The 17,353-nt window shown below is 35.3% G+C and overlaps 1 protein-coding gene across 1 annotated transcript; it reads left to right on the top strand.

Moving 5' to 3' along the window:
- Positions 1–4,290: 4,290 nt before the first annotated feature.
- Positions 4,291–15,978, top strand: LOC129004632 (folate receptor beta-like). Its single transcript, XM_054433179.1, has 5 exons — positions 4,291–4,344; positions 9,043–9,200; positions 11,458–11,649; positions 12,462–12,680; positions 15,452–15,978. Exons 2-5 carry the CDS (start codon positions 9,051–9,053, stop codon positions 15,638–15,640), a joined length of 750 nt encoding a protein of 249 aa, XP_054289154.1. The 5' UTR covers positions 4,291–4,344; positions 9,043–9,050; the 3' UTR covers positions 15,641–15,978.
- The last annotated feature ends 1,375 nt before the right edge of the window (positions 15,979–17,353 follow it).

Below are 17,353 nucleotides of genomic sequence, written 5' to 3'. Positions count from 1 at the left end.
ACAAACACAATGTTTTTGAACAGTTTCTTACACCTGTGGCAAAAGTAAGTTTTAATTTTAGTGAATTTCCCATATAGGGAATAAGAAAAAGCCATTACTGTAGGTCTAATCGTAAGACCTGGACCCTGGACCGATTTACTTTTTTTGTGTCGAGGCTCCGGAGGCCAAAACACCATTTGTTCAAGTTAATTTTTGTATGTGTCCGTTAGCATGATAACTCAAGCAAAAATGATCTGATTTTTGTGAAATTTGGTATAAAATTTAAACCTACGTTTATTCTAACGAGTTCGCAAACCAGCATGATCGGACTATGGGAACCGGGGTTTATGGGGGTAAAAATGGGATTTTCTCATTTTTGATCCTCAATTCATAGTTTAAAATTTTTTCCAAACCATTGGTTAAGGAAAAAGTTTAGAACTCCCATGTTATTTTAATAAAGAATAAGTACACTTTTTGTTTGCTTGTTTATGAACGTATTTTTATTAAATTTGGAACATTTATTTGTTTTATACTAAGCTATTAAAATTTAACAAAAAAAAATCACTATTGCCTTCCCTGTAGCAGCAAACACGTTGAATGATTTTTTTAATTGGGAATAAATATGACATTTTTAAGTAGATAGACATTTTAGAGAAAATCCAATCAGACAAATGGAAATTTGCTTAGTCTGCAAGTTAGCTGTGGCAGAGGTAATTTTTTAGTTTTTCAAATCAAATCATCTTTATTTCCAGCAGAAACTCGGTATACCAGTGTTTTACAGTAATTTGTTTTAGGAACAGTTCACATACAGCACCTCAATACCAATGATAAATCCTGCTTAAACTGGGCTCTCTCAAGTCAACTAAAGCTGTTTCATAAAAAATAAATCTAAGACATTTAAACAAAATAAGTTTTGAAGAAGAAGGAAGTGTGAGCTTGCTGCTGCAAAAGCAATTGCTGATAAAAACAATATTCTATATAAATTCAAATTTATTTTAAAAATATAGCTGACTGTAAACCCCTTCTATTTAGTCATGACTTAATTGTTTATAGAGCTCGGTATGTGTTTTGCTGATTTTGAAAAATTTATGTCAGAACTATCTCAAGGCAACAAACAAGACTGAATTTGAAGGCCAGCCCTTCGGTCCTACTCTTCCTCATCTTTGAAAATGATCTTCCATCATTTAGTCCAGTCAATGAATGATCCAAAAGGGGGTGTAGAGTGTGTGAGCAGGTAACTAAATGATTCCTTCAGAGACTTGTTCAGGGGCTTAGGGTGTTAACATACTTAAAGTCCTGACTCCTAGGTGGTGAGCCAGGGGCGAAGGGGGGGTAAAGGTACGCATTTTGGGTTTTTTTTTATTTTATCTCGAAAACTATCAACTTTTTGTATACTATACTAAATTATAAAATTGAAGAAGATAAAATTTTCTACAAGAAAAGTATATACCTACCTAATGTGTTTATTTTGGTTAAACAGATTTACGAGTTATTACCTATTTAATTAATATCTTATTAAAATACTCCTTCCATAAGAAATACATGTAAATTATTATGCGAAATGGGGCGAATCCTATCCGCCCAAAGGAAATATAACCGATAGTCTGGAAATCTTGACAAAATATCCAGTAATTTGACACTTTAATCATAAAATTTTGTCAAAAATTAAGGCAAGGGCGAGGTAATAAAAATGTCCTGTTTTGGTGTTTTTTATTAAGAATTATAAAAAAACCTCAAACCATCCCGTTTTTAATTTTTAGTCCAGTCAAGGAATGAGGTGTAGAGTGTGTGAGCAGGTAACTAAGCGATTCCTTCAGAAACTTGTTCAGGGGGCCTAGGGTGTTAACATACCAAAAGTCCTGACTCCTAGGTGGTGAGCCAGAGGGTGGTGGGGGAAAAGGGGGGGGGGGGTTAAAGGTACGCATTTTGGGGTTTTCGATTGAAAACTATTCACTTTTTGATAGTTTTACATCAAAACAGTTTTATTTAGTTTACAGTTTTCTTTTTGAGAATTATTGTGATATCTGGATACACAAAAGCGATTTTTTTTATTCTGGTCGAATAAACGTTATTGAGTAAACAAAAAACATCCATAGAAGGAAGATAAATCTATAAAAGAGTAAGTTTTATCATAGATAAACATGGTTATATCTAAAACGGTATGGGAATTGGGACTATTTGAGTGTAAACTTTTTGGGATATCAACGCTATGAGACTCATCAACTCATCCAAAATAGGTGCACTAAGTTCCAAAAGAGGGTGAGGGAGTTTCTATTGGCTAACCCACTTTACTCAATCCATGAGTTTTTTGAACTTCCTGACAACTTGTAAGTATGTTTTACGAGTTCTGCAAGTGTGTTTTTATTTTATTTTCCATGCATGGAGTGTTGCAGGAACAAACAAATCATATAATTGTTGCAATTTGAAGTACTCTTAGGTACTTAGTATTAGTTTATTTGACTTTTTCCATACATGTGTCAATGTCATGTTCACGGAAATAAAGTATTAATTTCATTCATCCCCACTACTAAGTCAAGTCAATATCATTGATTTAAGTAGACTAGTGCTCTTGTTGCTCGAATTCGAGCAATTAATTGCAAAGTATTACAATTTCAAAGCGAATAACAGTCATAATTTCAAGGGCCCATTTCATAATAAACTACAAGTTACAAGTTACAACTTGTAACTTTTGCATTGGGCGATCAGCTGATTTACTAATAATATTAGTTTGTACTTTATTATGAAATGGGCCCCAGATGACAACTTAAGGAAAATGAAATGAATCACTCCACTCACTCCAGTTATCAGAACTGAAAACGAACTCACTCTAAAAACGAAGGCTCATGTGTTTATTATGAACAGCAGAACAGCTGTAATTAATACAACATTTTCGTCTTATTAATTAAACAAAATCTTTTCTTCATAAGAAATACATTGGAATTTTGATGACCTGTGGGGCGAAGCCTTTTATTACAGGAATTGGTGAAAGGGGGCGTCTACACAAAAAATACTTTATTTTTACACATAGTTTGTAAAAATCCGTCCATTATCGGAGGAGTAGTTTTTCGTAGAAATCGCCTTCACGCATTATATATAAGGTTGTAGGCCAAGCAACAACACTAAGGTAAAACCATTGTAAAACCAACATAAAAAAATAAAATAACACTTATAACAATAAGGTAAAACACATTGATTTTTAACACGTAGATATATAATCATTGGCTCGGCCTATATGGGAAAAATGTTGAACTGCGAGCTCAATGGTCAATGTCTCAAATTTGCCTATGTGGCAAACTAAATCTTCTAATTTAAAAACATAACATGTGACGCAAGGCAAGACTGCAAGAGAAGAAACAAGATACTCAACACAACAATAACAATACAATAACAAATCAAAATAAACAAATAACAAACAACAGTTTCTTATTTTCAACGGAGATAGTTTTAGTTTTTTTTAATTTGAGTTAATGAAGTAGGCACATGATCACATTACTTTCTTCGTGGCTTTTGGCTAACATTTCCAATAAATTATTGCCTAGCTAGGCCCGAGATTACAGTTTCAAGAAGCAGTGCCGGGCTGTGTTGTTATTAGGCATAGCCTAGGTTCTTCACTGGGTAAGTCGATGTATGAAACAATAATTATAACGTGAAATTTCATTGAAATTATGTTACAACTACCATTTTTTGGTATTATAACCAGCCTATAACCAGACCTAGCCTACAGTATGTTTACAATACTTAGGGCCTTCTTCCCTAATCTACCCTCGGGTAAACTTCTGTATCTGTTGTCAAAAACAACTGAATGAAAAATTATTCGATATATCGATTATTTTATTTGATATTAATGTGGTTAGGTTAACCTAACCTATAACCAAACAATATCAAATGAAACAATTGATACCCTATATCGATCAATATTTTCATTCTGTCTTTTTTGACAACATATACTGTAGTCTACCCCTACCCTCTATCATAGGTCTATATAGACCCAGTACAATTTTTCAAAAACTTAAAACTCCAAGAGATAATTAGGCCTATATATTACATTATTTTGGGCCTGTGCTTGCTGGATTTTTGAAACGAACAAATGAAGAAAAAGAGGTAACATATTCCTGTCACAGAAAACTAAGCGAATTTCTGTTTGTCTCATTGGATTTGCACTAACTTAAAACATCTAAGATTTATTCATGTCAACAAGTTTATTTATTTTCAACATTCAGTGTAAAGTTACCAGCAAAATTTTAACCAGATGTATGGAACTTAGGCCTATGTCAAGGGAAACAGGTAGCTTAAGCCTACTGTAAACAGAGGTGTCACATGATTTGGGCGCACAACCAGAACACCATCCTATTGGGAGGTCTGCAGGTAAGTTAACTGATGGAAAACCTCCATAACACTAATAAATAACTTGTAAGTAACTTAAAACCACTTTAGAAAGTAGAAGAAATGTATTTTTATTTGGATTTTTACTGTGTTGGTCGGCTAAAAAATGTGAACTATATTTTGTGTTGGTAGGCTCCCCCAGTGTGACGCCTATGGCTGTAAAGTAATGCATCATAATAGGGAAGTTCATAGGTAGTGGCAGCTTCTGCCAATTGAGAGTGGTGGAGTGTTTACCCAAGCACCCAACACTAAGCCAGCAATCCACGAGCTGCAACTTATATCATTGTATTTAACTAGGTTTCACGTTAGTTTACGTCCTACATTTACTATTATACATTATACAGGGTGAGTTTTAAATGAGTTCCCCCCCTACTTTTTTCTATATTTCTCCTGACCATGTCAGATCATTGTAAAGTAGTAAGTACTTTATTTTGACTGGGTATAGGTACATTTTTGACCGCCATCTCGGATACAAAGTTTTTTTTTCAAATGTAAAGGTAGTGCTGTGACCCATCGTTTAAAACTAAATTTTTACGCTGAATAGGATGCTGCAATCCGTTTAAGAAAATCTTGATCGGTTCTAAAGTTATGAGAACTTTTTATAACTTTATTTTTAGCCCAATAACATTGTGCATTTACAAACAAAGACCATAATCTCAAAATAGTGCTAGATAAAGATAAGTAGGCCTATACACCACCATTCATTGTAGACCTATTTTCACTTGGTTAGATGGATTTATTTTTTCCGGCCGCCATCTTGGATCCGCTATTTTAATATGTGATAAATTATTTTAAATATGAAAGTGATGTGGTGACCCATAATTTTGAACTCCTTTTTTATGATGAACTCAATGCCGCAATCCGTTTTTTATTTTCATATTTGGTTTTTGAAATATTGACATTAAAAAAAAAATGATTGTAATATTTCATCTAGAAAGCTTGATAACGAAAAACGGATTGTGGCATTGAGTTCAACATAAAAAAGTAGTTCAAAATAATGGGTCACAACACCACCTTCATATTTAAAATAATTTATCGCATTTCAAAATGGTGGATCGAAGATGGCAGCTAAAACAAATACATCCTTCATAACCAAGTGAAAATTGGTCGACAATGAATGGTGGTGTACACAGTATACTTATCTTTATCTAGCACTATTTTGAGATTATGGTCTTCGTTTGTAAATGTCTTATTGGGACGGGTGGCGTCGTCCTGTAATCCAGCTACTAGGAGGTCACGAATTGTGGATAATTATAGGAAAGCACTGTGCTGGATGCGATGCTCCCTGGTGTGGATTAACGTCCGCACTAGTGAGTACTATGACTATCCGCAGTGCTATCCTAATAATTAGACCAATTCGTTAATTACGAGGAAAAAATGTGGTTCGGATTCCACAATAAACTGTAGGTCCCTTAGTTGCCATTAGCTGTATGGGCTATTAATTAACAGCTGTGTCTAAGAAACATGTCGGCCTTAGTCACTAACAAGACTACAAGATCGCGCCACTCATCCTACACTCATCCTTCACTCATATTTGGGTTAAAATACGCACATAGTGGCGTCCCCATCTTAAATAATTGATAATTGATGATTTTGAGATTATGGTCTTAGTTTGTAAATGCACAAAATGTTAAAATGGGCTATAAATAATGTTATAAAAAGGTCTCATAACTTTAGAACGGATCAAGATTTTTTTTAACAAATTGCAGCATCGTATTCAGCGTAAAAATCTAGTTTGAAACAATGGGTCACAACCCTACCTATACATTTGAAAAAAAATTTTGTATCCAATATAGCGGATCTAAGATGGCGGCCAAAAATTTATACTCAGTCAAAATGAAGTACTTACTACTCTACAATGATCTGACGTAGTCTGGAGTTGATATCTTAAGAAACGTAGAAAAATTTAGGGGGGGGGGGAACTCATTTAAAACTCACCCTGTATATTAACTACCAGCTGATTATAAAATGAATCTGTTCTAAACTAAACCTAACTTTAACCAAACTGCAGTATGCGAGTAAATGTAGGACTTAAACTAAAGTTCAGTCTTTATTTAAATAAACAGATAGGTTTAACTAAACTGATTATTTTGTTAGTTTAACCATCAAATGAACTTAAAAATCGTATAAAGCCTAGGGCATTTTTATAGGTTAATAATCCTATACTCTAATATGAGAAATGTTTGCTTGTATGTATGTATGCTTGCTTGCACAAAGATCTCGAAAACGGCTCCGACGATTTTCTTCAAATGTTGTAAATAGTTTATTTCTGGCCTAAAAACGAATTTACTGGAGTTAGAACTGCCAACAAAAATCTAATTACGTAGAAAGATGAAACTGAAAATCACATTTTTTTAACATTAGTCTTATGGGTTGCTAGGTAACCATGTTGGCTGAATTAAATAACAAGGAAAAAGTAAACAAAAGACTTGAAGTTGTAGCATGTGTTCATAATAAGCCAACTACCCTCAGTATATTAGCAAATTACAAATACAGTACAAAAGGAAAAACATCCCTTGTTAATATTTAGCAAAGATTATACACTGAAGATTACTCGATACATTGTAGTCAAGGGTAGCAGCGCGAAGTCTGGGATCTGTTGATGACGATTAGATTAAGGTATCTGCAATCCTAAAATGCTATGGGAAGGGAAGGAAACAGGTCCGCGACGTAGGAAGTGGTGAAGGAAGGAGTAAAGGCAATCATAAAATGCTATGGGAATAGAGAGAAACAGGTCCGTGACGTAGAAAGTGATGAAGGAAGTAGTAAAGGCGAGCAGTCCGGAGTATGGGGATTGTTTATGACGATAAGATTAGGGTATCTGCAATCCTAAAATGCTATGGGAAGGGAGGGAAACAGGTCCGCGACGTAGGAAGTGGTGAAGGAAGTAGTCAAGGCGAGTAGTCCGGAGTGTGGGAACTGTTTATGACGATTAGATTAAGGCATCTGCAATCCTAAAATGCTATGGGAAGGAAGGAAAACAGGTCCGCGACAGAGGAAGTGGCGAAGGAAGCAGTCAAGGCGAGCTTTCCGGAGTGTAAGAACTGTTTATGACGATTAGATTAAGGGTATGGGCAATCCTAAAATACTATGGAAAGGGAGGGAAACAGGTCCGTGACGTAGGAAGTGGTGAAGGAAGTAGTCAAGGTGAGCTGTCCGGAGTGTGGGAACTGTTTATGACGATTAGATAAGGGTATGGGCAATCCTAAAATGCCCTGGGAAGGGAGGGAAACAGGTCCGTGACGTAGGAAGTGGTGAAGGAAGTAGTCAATACGAGTAGTCCGGAGTGTGGGAACTGTTTATGATGATTAGATTAAGGTATCTGCAATCCTAAAAAGCTATGGGAAGGGAGAAAAACAGGTCCGCGACGTAAGAAATGGTAAAGGAAGTAGTCAAGACGAGCTGTCCTGAGTGTGGGAACTTTTTATGACGATTACATTAAGGTATTTGCAATCCAAAATAACTAATATAATGGTTTTAAATACCTTCAGTCACCAGTTCAAAATAGTCGGCTATTGCGACCTAGGTTTCGGCACGAAGTTGTACCATCATCAGGCGGGCAAGTTTTGAGTGAAGGTGACTGAAGGTATTTAAAACCATTATATTAGTTATTATAACTAGTTCAGGGGCAATCCCACATCTTATGATGTCGAAATTAGAAAATAAAAAAAAATTAATCCAAAAATGCTATGGGAAGGGAGGGAAACAGGTCTGCGACGTAGGAAGTGGTGAAGGAAGTAGTCAAGGCGAGTAGTCCGGAGTGTAGGAACTGTTTATGACGATTAGATTAAGGTATCTGCAATCTTTAAATGCAATGGGAAGGGAGGGAAACAGGTTTGCAACACAGGAAGTGGTGAAGGAAGTAGTAAAGGCGAGTAGTATGGAGCGTGGGAACTGTTTATGACGATTAGATTAAGGTGTCTGCAATTCTGAAATGCTATGGGAATGGAGGGAAACAGGTCAATGACGTAGGAAATGGTGTAGGACGTAGTAAAGGCGAGCCGTGTGGAGTTTGGGAATGGATTTATGTATCTCCAATACTAAGACTGCTTTCAGAGTGAACTAATGATTTTCTCCGAGCAAAGCTCGGTCCCCAGGTACTATGTTATTAAAGTTATTAAAATAATCTTTACAAGTTATTTTGAATTAATTAACCAACCAAATCAGCCCAAAGGTGCCCTATATTATTACGACTAAGCAAAAATGGAACGTTGATAGGCGTTAGTTATCTCTTAAACTAATTATGATCGAAAATGGATTGAAACAATGTACGCCTAGCCTAGATATTATTATTAAAAAAATACATTGAACAATGTGAATTATAGTCGGGACCACGTAAGTTTGCAGTTGAGGGAGGAGCCTATTTACCATAGGCCTATGGTTTTGAATGAACCATTGAGAACCGTGCGGTGTTGCCAAATCTGTTAAATACCAGCTGATTTTAATATATTGCTTAGTATATTTTAATTAGTGTTGTCAACGGGCGATGTGGCAACGTCGCACTAGCCTTGTCTTGTGATTGGCTGTCACCAACTGCAAACTTACGTGGTCCCGACAATAAACAACTCTTTAACCCTAGAACTGGCAATCGATCATTTTAACTTATGGCCGATTGGGGACCTCTGTGACAAATGAATCTGGAATCAAACTCAATCAGTAGAACACATTATTTGGTTTCAGATGCAAACATGTGGGCAGTGTCAGCACAAATAGCACTGACTCTTATGGCTTGTTGTATGGCCAAAAAACTTGGCGATCCTGAGGAACTGCTCAACTGGTGCTTAGACGGGAAAAATCACAAAGAAAAACCTGGACCAGAGGGAGAACTATTTTCTCAGGTCTTCATTTTAAAGTTACAACAAAACCTAAAAGCTCACTAAGTATTAAAGTTAGCATTAGCCCAATAATTAATTTATACTCTGGGAACACATATGTTGCTTTACTTAGGGCCTTTTCACATGAGGCCACTGGATTGCCACAGCTTTAACATTATTTTAAATAGGAGCCTTCACACCCAGCCACTGCAGTTGCCAGCCAGCAGTGTCTCTTCGCGCAACTGCTAGTCGGCAACCGCAGTGGCGGCAACTCGTCACGGGGCATTGAATTAAATGGGAGCTTTCACAAGTGGCTGCCACCGTGGGTGCGCGCACAGCTACTATTTTGGTTCAGTTTACGTGCACAGACAATGCTCTATGGTAGTTCTTGAGTGTTTTCGTGTTGAATTGTTTGTTTGTGAAAATGAGTGATCGGAAGAAAAATAAAGAGGACATTGCTGAAAAAGAAGAAGACAAAGAAAGAAGAATAGAATAAGAGACTAAACAAAATAATAGAAGACAAAGTGAATACTGGAGATCTAATTTGCGAAATTGAAAAGTACCCGGCAATTTTGGATAGTACGCCTGTGTCTTCGCTTTCTTTTCCTTATTATCAACGTGAGAAGAAGGAGATGTTCATTGTTCGACAGCGTTTTCGCAACTACCATTGTACAGTGGCTGTAGTGGAGTGGCTTGTCAGTTGCCTGTACCATCCACTGCAGTTGCCCGGGCGCACACTGGTGGCCGCCACCAGTGGCCTCGTGTGAAAGGGCCCGTATGCCTCTTAGGGTAAAAAAACAGAGAAAAATAATGTTATCAATCCACCGTAAAAATAGTTTCGGCTGGTACTGGAAAAAACACCCACCACCGAATATAGAAACAAAACTGAACTGTCTTTACTTAATACAATAAGGGTTCTGAAACGTCCCTTTTTCACCTGTCCTACTAAAGCCATTGTTATGATTGGTGTGTCATTTTAAAGCTTATGATCTAGTGGAGGGATAAACAGCAATTAAAAAGGTTGTTTCCTTGAGAGCTTCGCCCCCCTAGCCTTTGATGTAAGTTACCTATTTCAATAATGCACTGCCAAAGTTTGAGTATTACCGACCAACTTTCTTTATTACGGTTTAAAATGTTGGTTGTAATTTAACAGCTAACCTTCAGTTTATTTTTTAACCACAGTCAGATTGTTAATCAGATATGAAACAGTTTATGAAAATGAATTATAAATAGACCTTGGCTACTTTTATTGAATTTATTTTAGGCTGATTGAAGCAGGTAAAGTACAATTAATGGTTTGGATGCACAATCTAAATTATTCTAAATTCTAAATTTATTTAAAACTAGCAGAGTACCCGTCCTTCGTACGGGGTTGTCATATAAGTATCAAATGCTTATAGCAGTTATGAGTGAGGACATGGTTTAAGAAATTTCGGTTCTTTTTGTAGTTCGTTCGCTACGCTCACTCACCTTTAGGTTGGAGCTCGTTCGCTGCGCTCACTTTCCTTCAGGTTAGCTCGTTCGCTACGCTCACTTGCCTTCAGGTTAGCTCGTTCGCTACGCTCACTCGCCTCCAGGTTGAAGTTCGTTCGCTACGCTCACTCACCTTTTGCTGTTGTCATAAATGTAAAAGAAATAATAGTGCTAGTGCTGCACCCTGTTGGTAATCCTTGTAACTTTAATGCTATTCAACATCACAGAACAGAACCAACTTGTTTAATTGAAACAGCTGTTAAGATTCAATAATTTCATTTCTCATAAGGTTAACATGGGAAACTCCAGAGCCACTGGGGCGGAGCCCGAAAGGATTTTTGGGATAAAAATATGCCTATATGTTAATCGGGAATGTGAGCTATCATCATGCCAAATTTCAGCCCGATCCGACCAGTAGTTTTCGCGTTTACTTTTCCCATATACACACACAGACACCACCTCTTTTTTATAATAGTATAGATAACCTAGAGCCTATTGTAAATTATTATAGTCCTAAACAAATATTAATATTTTATTTTTATACATTGATAGGGCTTACCTGTACAGTGGGTGCCTTCTCAATAGGAATACATTTATATTATCAATTATCAAATATATAAAAAATATTGAATTATTTCTAGGCCACTGACTGACCACTGATAAGCCTGCTCTTCATATCAAAAACAAAATCAAACCTATCTGACCTACAGCCCTTTGCAAATACTTAATATTTTACTAATATTTTTTAGCTCTAGATCAATTGTTTCCTGTGTTGTTATTATGACCAAGCATTCTTTTCCCTGACCAGTGTACACCGTGGAAGAACAGATCTTGCTGCACCTACAATACTACAAAAAATATTCATGAGTCAAGGATGTACAACTTCAACTACAACCATTGCAATCAGATCAGGAACATGTCAGAGAATTGTAAGAGGCATTTCACACAAGATCATTGCTTCTATGAGTGCTCACCCAACATCGGCCCGTGGGTCGTCAAGGTATGCAACTTGATTTGATAAACAACTGATTGTAACCAAAATTGCAGGCTATATATAGGTAGTGGTTTATTTAACTTAGCCTATATTTTGCCCCAGTCCAAAACTAGTTTTGATACACTACAATATTATATTGGTTTTGACACTGATTGCGCCATGATTTGTCACTGTCAAGAATACAAAATTTCAACCAAAGTCGGTTGCTCAGACGTCGTCAAGAAGGTTCTGTACACCAAAACACACGAACACACACATCGTACATGAATTACTAGTTGAAGTAAGATGGAAATAGGCCTGTATTATTTCATTTTACCATCACAGGATCCGGCTCAAGAATGAACGATTAGGTAGCCTTTTGTAGACAAGGACTTGTCCTCCGGGGGTCATTAGTGGAAGACAAACACGTCCGTCGAACCTGGGATGTCTGAATTATTTGATAGAATATTAGGTCTATCATTGACTTTCTTTTTCAATAGGCCTAAAACATCGCTTTCCTATTTTGGGGGCCTTGTAAATTTATGTAAAAATTCCTCATGGGTCAAGTGTAAAATCTTTGCCGCAAACTTCTATTATCTCTAAATTATTTTTAATAATATCAGTGATGATGTAAATCTATAATGTTCTGTGCTTAACTTGATTTATGGGGATTGATTCTGATGCTGTGTTTATGTTATTTAACTCTTTTAGCAAAGGACCTTTTGATTTGCCGTATGTAAAATTCAATCATTACACTTTAGTTTTAGTTTAGGCCTTTAGACAATGTTTTTAATAGCTAATGCTTTAATTTATATATTGATGCTCTCTTTTGTGTGCAGGTAAATATGAAAATGAGAAAAGAGCGCTACTACCAGGTGCCTTTATGTGCCAGTGACTGTGAAACGTGGTTCTTAGCCTGTCAGGACGACTTCACCTGCACCGACAACTGGATAAGAAACTTCATCTGGGTTAAAGGAGAGGGGAATAGTTGTCTACGTCAGGCAGAATGTCGCACTTTCCGCCAAATATTTGGTACCCCAAATAACTTCTGTCAGAAGGTAAATGAAATTCAAATCCTTTATTTCTCACCAGACTAAGTTAAGGTCATTAGCTCTTTCTTACACTCAACTTGTATACATCTAAATAAATATACCAGTAATATTATAAAAATAAATATAATAACATAAAATATTATTAATTTACAAAAACAAAAGTCAAATAACAAAAATGACTCACACATTCAGTCAAGCACCAAAACAGTTCAAGGACGCCCTCTTTGTTGAGTGCCGCTACAATCCGAAGACGACCTTCAAGCATTTTTATGGAGGGAGGTAGATAGTTCCAAACATGGTAGGCAGTTACGACAAAGGCTCTGTCATATGCTCTACTCCTATGATTGAAGTATGCACAATGTATCAAATGCAATGCGTGAGCTTCACAAACCACATTTATTTACCAAGGTAAAGCCACTTAAAAATACTTTGGCAAACTTTTTGTAAAATCAAAAATGCTAACAATTTAATTTGTATCGACCTCGAAAAATTCAATCATATTTTTGATTTAATATAATAAGGTGTAATCTGCTCAAAGCATCTTGAATCATAAGCAATAATTCTGTGAGCCTTGCAGCATAAAACCAAGATTTACAGTCATGTAATTGATCACAGAGTTGAAGTAAGTAAAGTGGAGAAGGGGAAGTCTAGTGATTTAACAAGACGAAGGTACCGAGATATTCAAAGTGCTTTTACACAATCTATAGCCTATCTATAAAAGAGGAACTATGTATGTATATATATATATATATATATATATATATATATATATATATATGTACCTTATGGACTCAGAAACCGCCTGACAGATTGTAATGAAACTTGCAGACATTATTAAGCATTATTCAAGGATGGTTTGTGTGAAGTTTGGTGCAGATCCGTCAAAAGGGCTCCGCCCCAGAGGGTTTTAAGTGGGCCAATGTCAGACTTTTTGAACTACAATGTTTACGAATAAATATAACTAGCTGTTACCCGGCAACTATTTTGTAGGTTTGAATAATCACAACATGCTGTATCACACCAAAATCATGAAATTATTTGATCCAGTCATGATTTGACATAGAGCCACAATGTTTTGTACAGAGTGCAGCACAGAAAACTATTTTACTTTTGAATAAGTACAAATATATTAAACCCAAATCACAGCACACCTGTGCACTCAACAACGTTTAAATTTTCCAATGTTAAATATGTAAACATAAAAACCTTTATCAAAGTATTATAAACAATAAAAGGGATGACAATGCCTTAATATTTTTATCTTTTGTTCTACACCCATACAATCTAACATAAATTATTAAGTGAATAATAATCTTGTGTGCTACTGCTATCTCAGGTATTCAAATGCCTCTCAATTTGTCATTAACCCCCCACATTACTGTCATTAAAAGAAAGAACTCCAATAATACTAATGCGAAACTTAAATCCACCAAATCTGTGCAACGTTACCAGACTGACAATTAATTAAAAAAATACACCAAAATTGATTGAAATAAAAATTATCAGTGGTAAGTTTAAAAGAAAAATAGTCTTAATCCCAAGAATACTGATGATTTCATCCAAATTACCCTCTGAATTTAAGCAACTAAAATTTCCTTTGTGTCTTGCTTTTGCAATCACCATTATAAGGCACTAGGGCAATCCCTGACTATCGTCGGTTTACATTTAGAAAATGCATGCTTTTCACACGGACAGCTGTATATTGTGTGCTCACGTGGTGGTAGGTACGCCTAAAAATTTATATATTTATACATCTAATGAAAAATCAAAAAACATTTTATATCCACTGGCAATTAAGTAAAATATTCTATTTTTATTTTTGGTATACACTTTTATTATTCATCTTAAAGAGCAAATTAACATTTAGTGCTAGTATGTTATAATCATGCATAATCACTGTCCGATATCTGTACATAGACACACTGTCAAACAACTAAAAGTAGAACTTATAGAAAAAATCATCTTACTAATATTATAAATGTGAAAGTTTGTGTGTTTGTTTGTTTGTTTGAAGTTCAATCACGCATTAACTGCTGGGTGGATTGGGTTGAAATTTGGCATGATGATAGCTCACATTCCCGATTAACATATATGCATATTCTTATCTCAAAAATCCTTTCGGGCTCCGTTTCAACTAAAAAAGTTGATTCTATGATATGCAAAAGCATTAAAAAGTTATAAGATTTACCAACAGGGTGCAGCACTATTATTTTTTTTGCATTTATGAACAGCTAATTTGAACTAGGCAACAACAAAAGTGCAGTGAGAACTGTCAAAGTAGGATTGTTTACAGTTATGTTTATGTTTTTAATTTCATGAATAATTTGTGATGTTTTGCGAATTTTTAATAATTAATTTTTCTTTATTGTTTAGGTGAAGTGGTAGAACATTATGACTATGGTAGATGTGTAATACTATAGTATACTGTAAATTTAAAGAAACAAATTTGATCAAACTGTGTCCTCCCCCATTGTCAAACGCAAAGCTTTAGTACAACTTAAGCATTTTATACTTATATTATATGTCAACCCCGTACGAAGGACGGGTACTCTGCTAGTACTTTATAAATCTTATTAAGATAATTAACTATACTAAACTTTTCTTAGTATGCCTGTTTGGTGTTTTTGTCATGTAAATTGTGTGTGGGGAAGGGCTTTTTCCTAAAACCCCAGAAAGATACTGGTTTGCCTGCCTGGTAACATTCCTATGATACTCTTGAAATACACACTGGCTTATAAAATTATTTGGTAAAATCCAGTTGTTGATGGTTTGTCAAGGTTTGGGACGACTCGTGGAAGGTTGTTCCTGACTCTGAAGCGTGTATGAGGCTGTGGTTCGATGGCAGTGATGGCAACCCCAATGACAACATCGCCAGAGACAAAGTACGACAGATGATGGCTCACAGTGCAGCCAGCCTCTACAACTCACATGCTCTTTTAAGTTTAGTTCTGCTGGTTGTCAGTTAGTGCCATGACAAACTACTTGAAGCTTTATTGTAAGATCTAAAAGAACTTATTTTATCTTACTAAACTTATTTTTTAAACAGGAGAATTAGGCCTAGATCAAGTCAAAAAAATATCCTAACTGTCGGCAGCTTCGATAATATGCTCTTTTAACTCTAATCTGTGAAAATAATGTTAAAAATATATTTTTTTGCAACGAGTAACTTATTACCATCATGACTACTAAGTAGATGGTAATCTTATTTATAGAAAAAAATTACTTAATTAATTAGTGCTGATATCTTTATACATGACATAGTTTTTTAATTTCATTGTGTGCATTAAATGATTGCAAATTAAAATTATAGTTAATTTTGTTCGGACTTATTAGTGCTAACTTCCCAGATCTGATGATTTAATTACAACATTTTCAAAACTATATTTGTACAATGTACGTATTAAAAGTTAATCACATCTGCTTAAATAATATTACTCACAGATTATTCACAAATTAGTTATAGATTTAAGCGTATCTTAACCCTCCATCGGTAACACCATGGAGTTTTCCTCCGGGCGCTTTTGTTTTTATAGAAAAATATTTGATATTGCCTGTCGGCAGCCTTAGGAGTAACGGTACCTCACGTGCATCTTTCTAGAAACCGATTGATCATATTAGCGAATTTCGCTATGGAAATAGCTATTACCGTAGGTGGCACAATAAGACCTAGGCCCGAGACCGATTTACTTTTTTTATTTTGATGTCCCCAGAGGCCAAAAAAACCATTTGTTTGCAATTATTATTTATATGTATACATATAGATTTATATACGTCCGTGAATGCGATAACTTAAGTAATTTTTGTCCGATTTTGATGAAATTTGGTTTAAAGGTGTATGGTGGGATAAACTTAAATGAGTTCGCGAACCAGCCTGATCAGACCATGGGAACAGGGTTCTACGGAGGGATTTATGGGGTAAAATTGGTTTTTCTCATTTTTGACCCTCAAAACAAACAAACAAATAAATTTACACAACAGATAAATTTAATGTTTATTGAATAACTGAAAACCCCTACTACATTGGTTATTTTATAACTTTGTAACATCAAGAAGTTTAACAACTCTAACTGAAATTTGGTTTGAAGGTGTAAGGCGGGATAAACTTGAATGATGAACTTGAACGAATGAACAATAAAGAATATTGTATTGTATTGAATGAGTTCGTGAACAACATGATCGGACCATGGGAACGGGGTTTTACAGTGGTATTTATGGGGTAATAATGGGTTTTTCTCATTTGTGACCTCAAAACAAACACATTCCCAATTTTTCTCTAGACGTTTTTAAAGAGTTTAAATAAAACAAATAATTCAGTATATCAGTGTTTTTGTATGGTTATTGGTTACAGAGAAAATTCAAAAACTTGTAATTTTAAAATGTCTATGTTATTCTTATGGAGAATATTGTAAAATGTCGTAGTTTGCTTGTTTATGTATATATTTTGATCAAACTTGGTTAATTTATTTATTTTATACTAAGCTATTAATATAAAAAAAATACACTTTATTAGTTTCCTTGTAGCAGCAAACCTAGGTATTCTAAATAGATTTAATTGAAAATCCATTCAGACAAATAGAAATTAGCTTAGAGTCGACAGGTTTGCTGCAGCAGGGGTATTTTGATCTTACACCTCCCCCGCAAAACCCCATTAACCCATTGGGGAAGGAATTAATGCGATA

The sequence above is a fragment of the Macrosteles quadrilineatus genome, unplaced genomic scaffold (assembly GCF_028750875.1).
Source record: "Macrosteles quadrilineatus isolate MER2022 unplaced genomic scaffold, UCM_ALF_1.0 Scaffold_10__1_contigs__length_6754688, whole genome shotgun sequence".
NCBI lineage: Eukaryota > Metazoa > Arthropoda > Insecta > Hemiptera > Cicadellidae > Macrosteles > Macrosteles quadrilineatus.
This window is presented reverse-complemented; position numbering and strand designations above follow the sequence as displayed.